The sequence below is a fragment of the Dermacentor variabilis genome, chromosome 8, assembly GCF_050947875.1.
Source record: "Dermacentor variabilis isolate Ectoservices chromosome 8, ASM5094787v1, whole genome shotgun sequence".
NCBI classification, from domain to species: domain Eukaryota; kingdom Metazoa; phylum Arthropoda; class Arachnida; order Ixodida; family Ixodidae; genus Dermacentor; species Dermacentor variabilis.
In genome coordinates this window covers 99,367,196-99,380,689 of record NC_134575.1, presented here as the reverse complement: position 1 = coordinate 99,380,689, position 13,494 = coordinate 99,367,196, and the positions used below count along the sequence as shown (strand labels likewise).

The 13,494-nt window shown below is 48.9% G+C and overlaps 1 protein-coding gene across 1 annotated transcript in view; it reads right to left on the bottom strand.

Moving 5' to 3' along the window:
• Nucleotides 1–8,152: 8,152 nt before the first annotated feature.
• LOC142590466 (uncharacterized) overlaps nucleotides 8,153–13,494 on the bottom strand; it is a 58,028-nt gene continuing 52,686 nt past the window's right edge. Inside the window, exon 3 of the mRNA XM_075702607.1 lies at nucleotides 8,153–9,447. Coding sequence (XP_075558722.1) covers nucleotides 8,633–9,447 — 815 coding nt within the window. The 3' untranslated portion in view covers nucleotides 8,153–8,632. The remainder of the gene's footprint in view (nucleotides 9,448–13,494) is intronic.

Genomic DNA, 13,494 nt, shown 5'->3' with positions numbered 1-13,494 from the left:
AACGTAGGTTTCGGGCCTTCGCGCGACGCCCGGCGGTGGCCACCATTGACCCTGAAGTGCGGTCACGTGACATGACGTCACGTGATGACGTCACACAGGCTGCAGATGGGGCCTCATATCGCGCCGTCGGTCGCCTCCCGGCGGTGGCCACCATTGACCTTCAAGTAGGTCACGTGACATCACGTCACGTGATGACGTCACACCGACTGCAGATGGGGCCTCATATCGCGCCGTCGGTCGCCTCCCGGCGGTGGCCACCATTGACCCTGAAGTGAGATCACATGATGTGACGTCACGTGATGACGTCACACCGGCTGCAGATGGGGCCTCATATCGCGCCGTCGGACGTCGCCCGGCGGAGGCCTCCACGCTTCGGTTCGCGCCGTCGCGCGCGACGCGGCGGCGGCGCCACCATCGCTGCATCACGTGATATGTGACGTCACGCCAGGGATGAAGCGGCGCGCGCCCGCCGTCGCGTCAGTCTCTGTGCCTGCAACCGCGCCAGCGTCTTTGCGCCGCGCGTGTATGCGGTCAAGATGCCTCCAAACGCTAAGGATACGCTAAGGATACGTTAAGCCCAGTGGATGCTTCGCATCCACTGGGCTTAACCTTGATAAGCCTCCAATTTTTTTGTCGAAGATTATTATTTTCAAGGTAAAATACTGTCATTTCGAAAGTACTTGCAAAAATGTCCAGAACCGCTCCCGCATAGTATCTTTATTTAGCGCCGATAGCCAAACCTATGCGGAGCGCGCAGCGTTATCCCTCAGACTATGCAAGTGAGGTGCTTCCGACAGATGGCGAGTCCATAAGTCCTCGCCCCAATAGTTGTATGAAACTCTATGCTCGCCTCCAATATCGACATCGCTATAGTGACGGCCTCATTGCTACAGTGTTGTTGTTAAAGTGACGGGCCCCGTCACTGTAGTCACTACCAATTTATTTTGCTCTACCGTAAAATTCTAAGCAAGCCCCCCCCCTTCCCGTCCCATGGTAAAAGATAATCCAAGGAAGCTTGCGGGGGCACCTTGCTTCAAGGGCTCTCGGCCTCGAATCAGCCGACCAGCAAGCTAGGCCTATACCGTATCCCAGCGATCGCAGACTCGCCTGCCTTGCTCGTTGGCGTCCGTCGGCATCGATAAAAACAAACGTATTACAATTCAAGCATCATATAATTGTGTACACGTCGCACTGACCAACATAGGCGTTTCATTACGAGCTGCATGCAGTCGTGTCCAATGCACCACCGGTGTCCGATTCGACAGCCCCGCAAGCTAGGTGTGCTGGCTCCTAGCCATCGGCGACTGGCAACGGATCTGAAACTGCAGATGTGGCCTTGCGGAAAAATGTCTACGCTGCTCGCATTGCCGTGTTTATATCTTGTTCACAACGAGAGAGCTGTTCAACCACATTTGTTTTCACTTTATTTGCGAAGTCATTCCGAGCATCCATGGAATGGCGCTGGCTCTGGGCGGAGCTATGCGCCAGTCACTCATTCGTACCATGTGTCCCGAGTCTTCCTATGCGGTAAGTCGCACTCCGACGCATCGCATGACGGATCGCACGCAAAATTGCACCATGTGCCTCGCACTTAATACACATGTGACACTTTGCATGCATGACCAAAACGGCGACTGATGAAGGCCTTGGCTATGCAAATAAAGTGATATCTCAATATAACGAACCTCAGGGGACCGCGGTAAATTGTTCGTTACTCTGAAAGATCATTATACTAAATGTCCTAAAATGAACCATTCCGCCCATCAATCCCTTCAGTTCATAAGTTGTCACCGTTTGAGCTATCCATAGGAATGCAGCTGTTGGCTCTCAGCACGCACTGATGCTATATTCTACAGATTCTGCCACCATGCACCACGGAAACACCTTATAATGAGAGTGACGCGCACAAAACAGGCGCTGTTGCCGAGAAAATTACCGACAAAAAGGAAGCTCCATGTCACCTCGAAAGCGTAATGTTCCTTGCTGTATGTTTTTCACATTTCTTGCCATGGACACCGCAACCGTGTCGATTGAGGTGGATGCATGAACTATGTCAAAGTACAAACGAGCATGAACGACACCATGGGGCTCTTGCATTGCGCAGGGGGCGCTGCGAAAATGGTGCTAAAAAGCGCCCTCTGTCCTGAACTGGGTATTACAAAGCTGGGTCGTCTGCTTCGGAAAGCACGTTTGCAATATGGGCCCGCCACTTTCGGTTTTGTTGTATCGCCGCTTGCCGCGAATATCGGGCGCCGAAGATTTTTTCAGGGGTGGCACGCTGCGTAAAGTAAATAAATTATGCAACGGCGGATACGTGTACCCCGTTCAAGAAATAAGCGGCGAAGGTTTAGCGCGGTGTCAATCGCGAGTGAAGCGAGTCGCGTACGAAGTTGAACTTCAGGTAATGTTTGCACGCTGCTAGATTCAGGCGCACAAACGCGAGGAAATGCTTGCTATAAATGAATTCACAGCATCGATGTGCAGACATCATGCGTACGGAACTGCTTGAGCGCACGAAGGCACGCGCCGCGACGGCAGCGGTCTTTCGACATACCGCGAAACGGCGGGCCTCCTGCAATCTTTGTTGACTGCATGCTGCTAGACAAGTAGTTATGCCTGCACTGCAATAGCGGCCATCTGTCCCTTTAGCAACTGATAAATAACTGGTACAATGCACATGAGCTCGCAGTAACGTACGTGCGAATCGCGCTGCAGCGCGAGCTCGTGCGCTGCTCGCTTGATGTAGCCTTTAATGATAGCGCTCGAACATCGATGTGCTGTAATCAATACTACCTTGCTGCGCTGCCTCAACGTACTGGCTTGAGGTCAAGGATGAGCACATTTAGCTCTCTAACCTGTGCTGCTCGTACTGGGGTAATGAATTGTCACCGAATCAGCCCGACCATTTGTGGTCATTTGCACACACCCGGTCACTTCACCAGTTCGCACCAGTCGAATTGTGAACTGTCGCTGTGGCCGGGTCTCGAATCGTGAATCACCAGCGATGCCTGCTGCTATGTCAGTCTGCCATCGGGACTGTAGGTGCAAAAGACCGAATTTTAGAACGCAGATAATCAAGCAAGCTTCAAAACAGGTTAGGCAGTCAGCATGGCGCCAAGTTTCGCTTACCCAGCGCGACGAACTGCAGCTATCCAGCGCGCCCGACGCTCCGCCTCGTGAGGCCTTGAAGGAAAACGGGAGAATCTGATGTTGGGATTCAGGCCTTCTTGTTCATGGTAGCCCACGACGCAGAAGTAACGACGGTGACGCTTTTTCGATGCTGAGATAAGTCTCTCCGGATCGGCGTCGCTATTCCTTCTGCTTCCAGCATTACGTCTCACGGATAGTCCGTTTTCGTTAAAGGGACACTAAAGGTTATCAGAAACTCAAGTTAAAGTGGTAGAGCAATGTTCTAGAACGTCTAAGGCGTCAATATAATCGCGAACAGAGCTTTAGTAACCGAGAAATTGAGGTAAATGCATGACACGATTTGAGACCCCCCAGCGACATTCCGGTACTAGCCCGATGACGAAAGGACTCCTCATAATTTGTGTTACTAATACTCAACTACTCGTATTAAAAATATCATTTCATTCGATTATAAGACGGAAAAAATGCTACTTGTCTACGTCTATTCGATTCTAAGAAAAAATAACATTTTGATGTTGCCCTTCAGTAATATGGGTGTTCGAAAGGTTTCGTTTTCGCTCGACTCTGCGCCGCGCACGCTTTGGAGTTTCAGTAGCTTCGTTATCGCGTCGTGCTGTGAGGGTTCTGCTGGCTCGCGAAACTTTCATTTGGAACAAGCAGCGAGAATGCCACGTCCATGTGATGTCGTAGGAAGCCCTCGTTGCTTTCCCGCTCCGGAGAGCCGGTGTCGAGGCCGCCGTCGTAGTACGCAACGACGCCGGCAGTGCGAGCCCTCAGCAGCAGGTCGCGCTCGTCGGTGCTCAAATCGCTGAAGTTGAGCCCACCATCGCGAGCCAATCTGTCGGTGTCAGGGTCCATTGCGACGAGCGTCGAAGTTAGCGTCATAGAATGAAGTACCAGCTTATGGGCGTCTTGCGCTAGAGTTTGAGGTATAGTAGCGGCGCCTGGTGGCGGTGCGGGAAACGACATCTGGGTCGTGCCAGCTTGGGTCGTATTGAGCCCTGGCTGTGGCGAAGCACGTTTCTAGGCCGAGTTTTGCGTCGATTCGCACATTTTTATGCCCTGTTGCGAGTGCGAAAAGGCTCGTCGCTTCTCATAGACCACGCCGACCACGCTGCGAGCTCGCCGCAGCCTATAGTTTAACGAAAACGGACTCTCCGTGTGCCGTGGGACGTAATGTGGCACGTAATTCGTTTCTCCTTCCGCTAGCCACCATACTCCCGCTTTCGCTCTGCTCTCGGCTCTGTCCTGGCTCTGTTTCTGGCCGCGCGTTCGCGTTTTGCGCAGAAAAGCCGTAGTGCCGTCTGCGGACGCCGTTCTACTCACCGATGGTGCAACGTCACTATGAGACCATGATGTCAGTACTCCTCGATCGGAGGGCGGGCGATTTGAACTGCGCTAGAGGTACGCGGACGCTTCAGAACGCATTTTCTCTTAAAATAAGTCTCTCCTTGGCACGAAACAAGCGTTTCGAGGTTTCTGTGATGGTATTTCAACAGTCCACGTTGACTTAATAGTAACCTTTAGTGTCCCTTTAAACTATAGGCTGCGGCTAGCTCGTAGTGTGGTCGGCGTGGTCTGTGAGAAGTGACGAGTCTTTTCGCACTCGCAACAGGGCAGAAAGAAGTGCGAATCTACGCAAAACTCGGGCTAGAAACGTGCTTCGCCACAGCCAGGGCTCAATATTACCCAAGCCGGTACTACCCAGATAACGTTTCGCGCGCCGCCACCAGGCGGCGCTACTATACCTCTAACTCCAGCGCAAGACGCCCATGTGGAAAGTGCAAAGTGCGAATGTCTGGCATACCCACGAGTACGAAGGTTACATTTCACCGCCCGCTTAGCTACTATGGCTGTAGAAAGAAGCACGAGAGAGTGATTGTGAAGAGGAAGAGGCGCCATTTTCTGCAGACCTTTAGGGAGCATGACTTAGCACCTTAAAGGGATACAGAATAAAAATCGAAGAATATAGAGAAAACCCCACAATTGCATTCCTAAGACACGATTGCTATAGTATATAGTCATTATTCGGGTTACTTTTGAGCGGATGGCTTTATTTTTCACTCTCTATGAGCGGCCACCGCGTCACTCGCAAAGCGCTCCCGCCAACAAGCCGGCGGATCTGACGTCACACCTACCCTCAGCAGCCGCGGAGCGAGCTGGCCGGCTGCGCAGTTTTGTTTTCCTCGCGCTGCGCAGTGCAAAATGCAAAGTTCTAGCGAGAGCGATAGCATGAGCGGAACTTATGACTCCAACTTGGATGAGCGGCCTACTGAACGACCACGGACGATAAAGGCGTATGCCTACGATCCGTCCGCGTCGTCAAGCGAAATTGACGACGACCCGCCGCAGCAGTCCCCCTCCGCGGTGCCGAGAGAGAGTCTGAACCAGCAAAGTGGTGTTTACACTGTGCATTCCGTGTACACGCGTTCGCCTCGAGAGATCATGGGCGGCATCATAGGTGGAAACCAGATTTAAACGCGGTTCCTGCGGCTCGGATCGCAAGCTCGCACCTGTCACGAATGAGTTAGCGAGACGAGAGGCGCACGCCTCATTGACAGTGTTGCATCCGAGGCGGTGCGCCCAGCGTGATTCACTCACGCAAACGCTTTGCCATGTTTGGCTTCAACAGAGCGAGGACGCTTATGCCTCAGGCTATGCAATGTCAGGCGACGTAAGGAATTTACTCTGCGTTCTGCGCAAAGCGGCTTGCTCCGCCCGCTTGGATGGGTAGCTGCTAGCGCGTAAAACATGAAAGCCATCAATGCACAATACAGGTGCCGTGAGTACACACTGTACAAAAAAAAAAAAACGTAGAAATCGTTGAAGATATTGACGCGTGTAGATCTCCCTGTACCTACGCCATCGGAGCAGGTGTGGCCGGCGGCGTGAGCATAACAGTCGGCTGCCGACTCTCGCGCGGCAGGTGCTTGATACGCGCAAGTAGCTGTTTTGAGAATAGATGCGATGAAGCAACGGGTGAGGATTGGAGCCAGGCATGTGCAGTGACTGAAATGCGCCTCTGTAAGCAAGGAACGTCTTGTTATTCACGGAGTGAACGAGTACATGCGCAGCGGTTTCAGCGTCCCGTTGTTTCATCGCAGCCGAGCACTCCTTCCCTTGGTGTACACGAGATGGCGCCACCAGTCTCATGTCGGCGAATTTTTTTTCGTCAGCCGTCGCTTCAGACGATGCGGATTTCGATTTATTCTGGCAGAATTGGCCAAACATTTGGCTCAAAACGTCGTACAAACGACAAATTACGGTCAAACGGCACCTGTGCGCAAAACTACAGCGTGAACAAGTACGCGAGAAAAAGACTACCGATGCCTGCCGTTTTCACATGCGCACAGCAGACCCTCGGCATTTTGCGGCGTTGACACGGCTGCTCCACACATCAAACCACAAATCCACGAGATCAAAGACGAGGTTTTCGAACAGCTCACACGAGGAAGCGATACGAATAGGACGGTCGAACAAAGAAAGCGCGTTGCTGCAAACGTCAACTCGCCCCTACGCGCGCTCAGTGCGGACGATCGCTCGCAATGGGCCTCGAGGTGGGTAAGCGTGACGTGATATCCGGTTTTGCCAGAGCTTTCGGAGGAGGCCGGTAGGTGCTGTGATTTGAGAAATATTTACTAAAATAATTACTTTTCGCTCACTTCTCCTCAGAAAGAGTGTTGTTTTGGTCGCTCTCGGTGCGACAGCTATCACTGGAGACAGAAATCTCGGCGACAAATTTTTTATTCACTATCCCTTTAAAAGAAATGGGTGTGCAGTGAAGCAAGGGTGAAAGTGGTGAAATGTGCCTCCATGCCTACACGAGTTTTCTGGGCGCAGCATGCGCTCGCAAAACGTGGTGCGATGTCGCCTCCGCTCGCATGCATTTTTTTATTTATCAGGCGCCGTCTCGGGTTTTCCGAACCAGTACGCTGCGACGTCTGCTCTCTGCGCCTTGTTGTCTGCTACCCTGCAGTTTCAGCTACCGTGAAGGATACATGGTAATTTAAAAATCCCGATTTTTAAATATTACTTAGTAGTACAAAGGCGTTAACAATACAGGGAAACCGAACAATGATTGTCATTGTGAAAAATTCGGTATTCTGAAGTTCGTAGTACTGATACATTTTACACTGAAACTATAAAAAGTCAGCAAGGGATTTCTGAAAAGTTTGTATTTGTGGTGTTCGTGGTAACAAAGTCTCACTGTACCTGTCTATGATGGACCATCGCGTTGGCAGAAGTGCGGCTAAACAATAGTACTGGTGTCACACGTACATTTCTGATCGCGATAGGAGCTGATCCAAATCGGATTTCTTGCTCACGATCATCAATATATGGCCGCTGCTACACGGTCCAATGATCTGGATAGCGTTACTATCGTCTGCTGATCGTCAGCAACTCTCAGGAATGCATAATGTTTTGGCTACAAATTCAGATTTGCGAAACATGGCTAAATTTTCATATTTAGATTTGACAGCTTATTATTGCTGGTAACATGACCTTTAATTGTTTTTTATTGAGCTGCTTCTTTGCTTTACAAGTTCATAATACTGCATTAAAGCGCGCAAACTCAGCCTGCTATCGCGATCACTAAGATCCGGATCACGCAGGATTGCGATCGCAAATGACCGCGTAGCAACACTCGATTCGTATAGGCCCCGATCGCGGTTAGAAGTGTACGTGTGACACCAGAGTATAAATTCCTTTATCACTAAATTGCGTCATGTAAGTTATTATGCAATTTCGTAAAGAACTGCCACAAAAAATGTAGCCAAGTATCGGTGGAAATGCATGAAGCGGTGAACAGGGTGAAAAAAGAGAGCGGGTGCTTCCTCAGTAGTTGGCAATAACTTCAAATGGTGTTTGTTCGCAATTTTACAGTGTGTTCTATGACATACTACGAAAAGATCTAGAGCAAATATGATGACCTGTAAAAAGTGTTTCAGGGCCCCTTTACAAGCACATGCATAAATTTTCACTACCTGATGCAGTACAACACAATGCAGCATGCTACACATCCACAGATTTTTAATTCAGATTCTACTTGAACATAGTACCTGCTCTACAGTATCGTGGTGCTGTGCTATCTTACAACTGCTAAAGTGATGAGACTGTGCAAAGGACCTGGAACGAATGGTGCAACTGTATGATCAGTCTCCTGTATGAATGCACTGGTGTCTCTTCAAGTAGCTCTTCAACGAGAAACTCCAAGAGCATGAAGGGCACTGAGTTGGCTTTTCCCCTGTGTGGGTGCACAGGTGTCTCATAAGGTTGCTCTTTTCTGAAATGCTCAGAGAGCTTGAAGGGCATTGATCTGGGTTCTCACCTGTGTGGGTATGCAGGTGTTTCATAAGGTTGAGCTTGTGTGAGAAGCTCTGAAGGCATGAAAGGCATTGAAATAGCTTATCAGCTGTGTGGGTCACATATGGGCTTTCAACCAAATGTTTTGTGAGAAGCTTTCAGAGCATGAAGCACACTGCTATGGCTTCTCACCTGTGCGAGCACACAGGTGGCTTTCCAGGTAGGCCTTTCTTGAGAAGCTCTGAAAGCACGAAGGGCACTCAAATGGCTTCTCGCCTGTGTGGGTGCGCAGGTGCTGTTTCAGCTGGGTCTTTTGTGAGAAGCTCTTAGAGCATGAAGGGCAATCAAATGGCTTCTCACCTGTGTGGATGCGCAGGTGCTCTTTCAGGTGGGTCTTTTGTGAGAAGCTCCGAAAGCATGAAGGGCACTGAAATGGCTTTTCGCCTGTGTGGGTGCACAGGTGTTTCATAAGGTTGCCCTTTTCTGAGAAGCTCCGAGAGCATGAAGGACACTGATATGGCTTCTCGCCTGTGTGGGTGCGCAGGTGTTTCATCAGGTTGGCCTTTTGTGAGAAGCTCTGAAGACATGAAGGGCATTGAAATGGCTTTTCACCTGTGTGGGTGCGCAGGTGCTTTTTCAAGTAGGTTTTATGTGAGAAACTCTGAGAGCATGAAGGGCAGTGAAATGGCTTCTCTCCTGTGTGAGTGCACAGGTGTTTCATAAGGTTGCCCTTGCGCGAGCAGCTGTGAGAGCACGACGGGCACCTAAATGGCTTCTCGCCTGTGTGGGTGCCCAGGTGCTGTCTCAGGTAGAACTTTCGTGAGAAGCTCTTAGAGCATGAAGGGCACTCAAATGGCTTCTCCCCAGTATGGACGCTGGCATGCCTTTCCAGATGAGCCAGTTTATCAGTCTCATAGTCACATAAGTGACATTGGTGGAGCCATCCTTGCTCTGCGTTGACACTTTTGGCAGTTGGAGAAATAGGTCTTGATGCTGCACAAATAAAACAAAATGAAGAGTTATTGTAACAATTATTATCCTGTGTATATCATAAATTTTATTCTTCCCAGTTCAAATAGGAACCCTACATCAGCACACCTCCATCACAGTCTCAACACACCAGTCACCCATTTAAGGACTCGCGCCAACGTGCCTGCACGACTACTTTTTCCAAATCATTTTTTCTTCAAACAACAAGTCACTTGAATGACCTTCCCCATAATATCGCAGCCGTCACCTACAGATCAGCGTTCCTATATAAAGTTACACTGCACCTGTCATCATGAGGGCATTATAATTTCCAATGTTAACCCCACCCTTTATGCAATGCCCCCAAAACAGGGGTATATAAATGAAAAAAATAAAATAAAAATTAAGTCCTTAAAAAGAAGACAAATCCTAAACTGGACAAGCTTTCTTTTTTTATTTGGGAGATTCCGAGGGTGATATTGTGATGAGACAAAGTACTCCTAATGGTCCTTCTTAGTTTACTCGTATCTCTGCATTTCAGTGCTTCACGACCCTATTTGTGAACTCCACCCATAAAATTATTTTTCAGACAGGCAAAAAGATTACAGAATGTGGAATGCTTGAAGCCTTTCTTTTTCATTTCAAGAATAAACAATTAGTTCCGTGAGTTCTTTGAAAACGTGTGTTGTTTCAATTGGCACAAGGCAATTAAATTTTGTTTATTGTTATGCAGTGCATGCAGCCTTCTACGTGTAGTTCGCTCAATGCTTCCCCCTCCAACACACGCACAGTTTCACAAGAGCTCGTATTAGAGAGTTTTAGAATTGGGGACCGAAGACTCTCGGTCCCCAAGCTGCATTGTGCAGGCTGCTCTTGGGTTCAGAGGAGCAACAGAGTTTAACAATTGGGTCAAACGTAGATCACGTTAGGTCGAGTGCTCAGGACGCCGTAGTGGGGAAAATAAAAATGCGCTTGCAAGCAAAAAAGAGAAAGCTTTTCTTACAAGAGAAAACAGACACAATGCATTTTTGAGCAGAAAGCGCAAACAAGATATAACAAACGTAATTACTCATGTTTTAGTACTACGAGCTGAGTATGCTGTTTTAAAACCAATGACAGCTTGGCGATCCAAGATAGTTTTCAATTTTTGGGTCTTGGGTCAACACGAACGCAAGAACCCAAGACTGGCTTGGATTCTGCACATGTGCGCTTGTGGCCCGCAATCTTGCGTACCCAGGCCGCTTGGGTCCCTAATTGTAAAACTCTCTATTGACGCATTCTTTCCCATTATTTTTGTCATGTTTTGATTATTATGCATAGTTTTCGAAGTGTTATGCACCAGACACAATTTTCATGGTTCATGCAGACAATGATTTTATGCAAATATTAGCAGAAACGAAGTTTCTATGTTGAACTGCAAATAAACAGAAATTGATAACACATATTTAACTCTAGTTTATTTCTCAAAGAAACAAAGTTCATTTCCTGCATCATTTCTGTAATATATGACGAAGGCCATTGTTTCCCTCATTAAAAGTAACAATGTAACACATGCTGCTGTATTGACACTACCCATGAATTAGTTATGCCTCATGATAGTGCATTCTTTGGAGGTTGTGCAGTGTCAATGCAGATAAAGTCGGGTGGTGTCTACTGTGGGAATGAAGAATGAGATGGCAGCTTACAGCCATCGTGTAAGCATTCTGTCGGAAATCAAACAGTGCCAAAACAACGCACAGTATGTGTGCAGAAGCCATGGCAATTTTCAAAAGAGCTGGTTAGCACGATTACACTTTGTCACAGCAAATTACTGGCTACTATAGGGTTTTCCTTCTTGAGTTCATGTGAAGTGTGTTTCTACGTAGTCACTAGACTTCAGAAAGAGGGTTTGCTATTAAGAGAGCAGCTACAGCTGGCGGCAGTCATATGTATTACTATGCGCTGTACGTTTCATGAAAACAAGCTTTGTTTGCGATAGTCAAGTAATGTAGGGAAATCAAACAGCCATGCAGGCACACTTCACTGCACATTTGCTGGTGTCTAAAAGCATGCAGAGTGCTACCTGCTTCTCCTGTGCTGCCGCAATCCTTTGAGAATGCCCATTGATCAGCGCCAATACCATATGTGGAAGAGTTGGGAGTGCGAGTTCCCAGAAGGTGTTGGTGATCGAACATACAAACCGTCTCATGAATCCTTCGAGGACACGTTTGAAAGGTAAACGACAGTGAAATCTAGCATTTGTGTGCTATGACTGCAATTTGTGGTGCAGTGGGAGATACATTCTTCTGCCGAGTTTGTAATTCATTACGATTTCGGTGTATCGTATGGGTGCGCCTTCATTCTGGTCCTCCGCGGCATGGACCCCTGCAGGCCAGCCTGGATAGTTTGTACTCGGGCTGCGGCATGTGCCACCACATTTCTTGCCAGGCGCTCATGCCATTAAGTCCAGGCCGTATGTTTCTTGAGGGCCTTTTGAGTACGTATAAAGCTGGAGATATTATGATGCATCATGTAACCGCGCAAACTGCAACGGACGAGGAAAGAAACACACAGGATAGGCGCGGAATTTCAACTGAGATTTACTCCGGGAAAGCCAATATTTATCCATGCATCATAATCACACTTGATATGTCATCATCGGACAACCATCACTCCTCATTGGCTGTGGGCGTGAGTGGCACAAATTTGCATGTAAATGAGTGAACTCTTTATCACTCAGTGACACTGAAGAGCTGCTTACGCAGCTGCCAGAGTGCATTTTTATACAGTAAGCTTCATAGGTTTCGCGGCTCAATTGTGATGCGAACATCTTCAAGACTTCAGTGTCACGGAACCTAGGCGTGTAATTACGACAGTGGCGACAATGGTCAGCCAGTTTGCCACCCACCGCCAATCCTTCTACCCCTGCGCAGTGCTCCTGCAGTCTGACGTTTAGACACCGTCCCGTCTGCCCTATGTAGCTGTTGCCACAAGAACGGGGTACCTGGTACACTACCCCTATTCTGCATGGAATGAACCTGTCAACGTGGTTGATACTGTATTCATTTGTTTTTTTTTTGTTTCCTTCCATGCATTATGTTGCACATGCCCGCCACTTTCTTGGGCGCCGTAAAAACCACCGAGACTTCACATTTTTCAGCCACCTTTTTGAGGCGGTGAGAGATTTGGTGGTAGTACAGGATGGCAACGGGTCGTCGGCATTGCGGCTCTACGCTTTGGCGGAGCTCTGATGGGCCCCGCGCTTCCTTCTCAAGGGCTTCTAGCGTGCGGCTCTTGATAAGTCCTGCCAGCATGAAATGCAACATAGCGTGTTTTTACAGCTACAAAGACTGCACAGCGCAGGATTTCAGTACGAGATGGCCACCTCGGTGCTAGAAACCCTTGACAAGGAAGCGCGGGGCCAGTCACAGCTCCGCCAGAGCATAGAGCCGCAAGTGCCGACGACCTGTTGCCTCCCCCCCCATCCCGTACTACCACCAAATCTCTCACCGCCTCAAAAAGGTGGCTGAAAAATGTGAAGTCCCGGTGGTTTTTACGGCGCCCAAGAAAGTGGCGGGCATGTGCAACATGGTGCAGGGAAGGAAAGAAATGAATGCAGTATCAAGCACGTTGACAGGTTCGTCCCATGCAGAATAGGGGTAGTGTACCAGATACCCTTTTCTTGTGGCAACAGCTACATAGGGCAGGCGGGATGGTGCCTAAACGCCAGACTGCAGGAGCACCGTGCAGGAGTAGAAGGATTGGCGGGGGGAGGCAAACTAGCTGACTATTGTCGCCACTGTCTCAATTGCACGCCTAGGTTCCGCGGCACTAAAGTCTCAAAGATGTTCGCGTCACAATTGAGCCGCGAAATCTATGAAGCTTACTGTATAAAAATGCAATTTGGCAGCTGGGGAAGCAGCTCTTCAGTGTCATTGAGTGATAAAGAATTCAACTATTTACATGCAAATTTGTGCCACTCACGCCCGCATGCCAATGACGAGTGACGGTTGTCCAATGATTATCAAGTGTGTTTATGATACATGTATAAATGTAGGCTTTCCCGGAGTAAATCTCAGTTGAAGTTCCGCG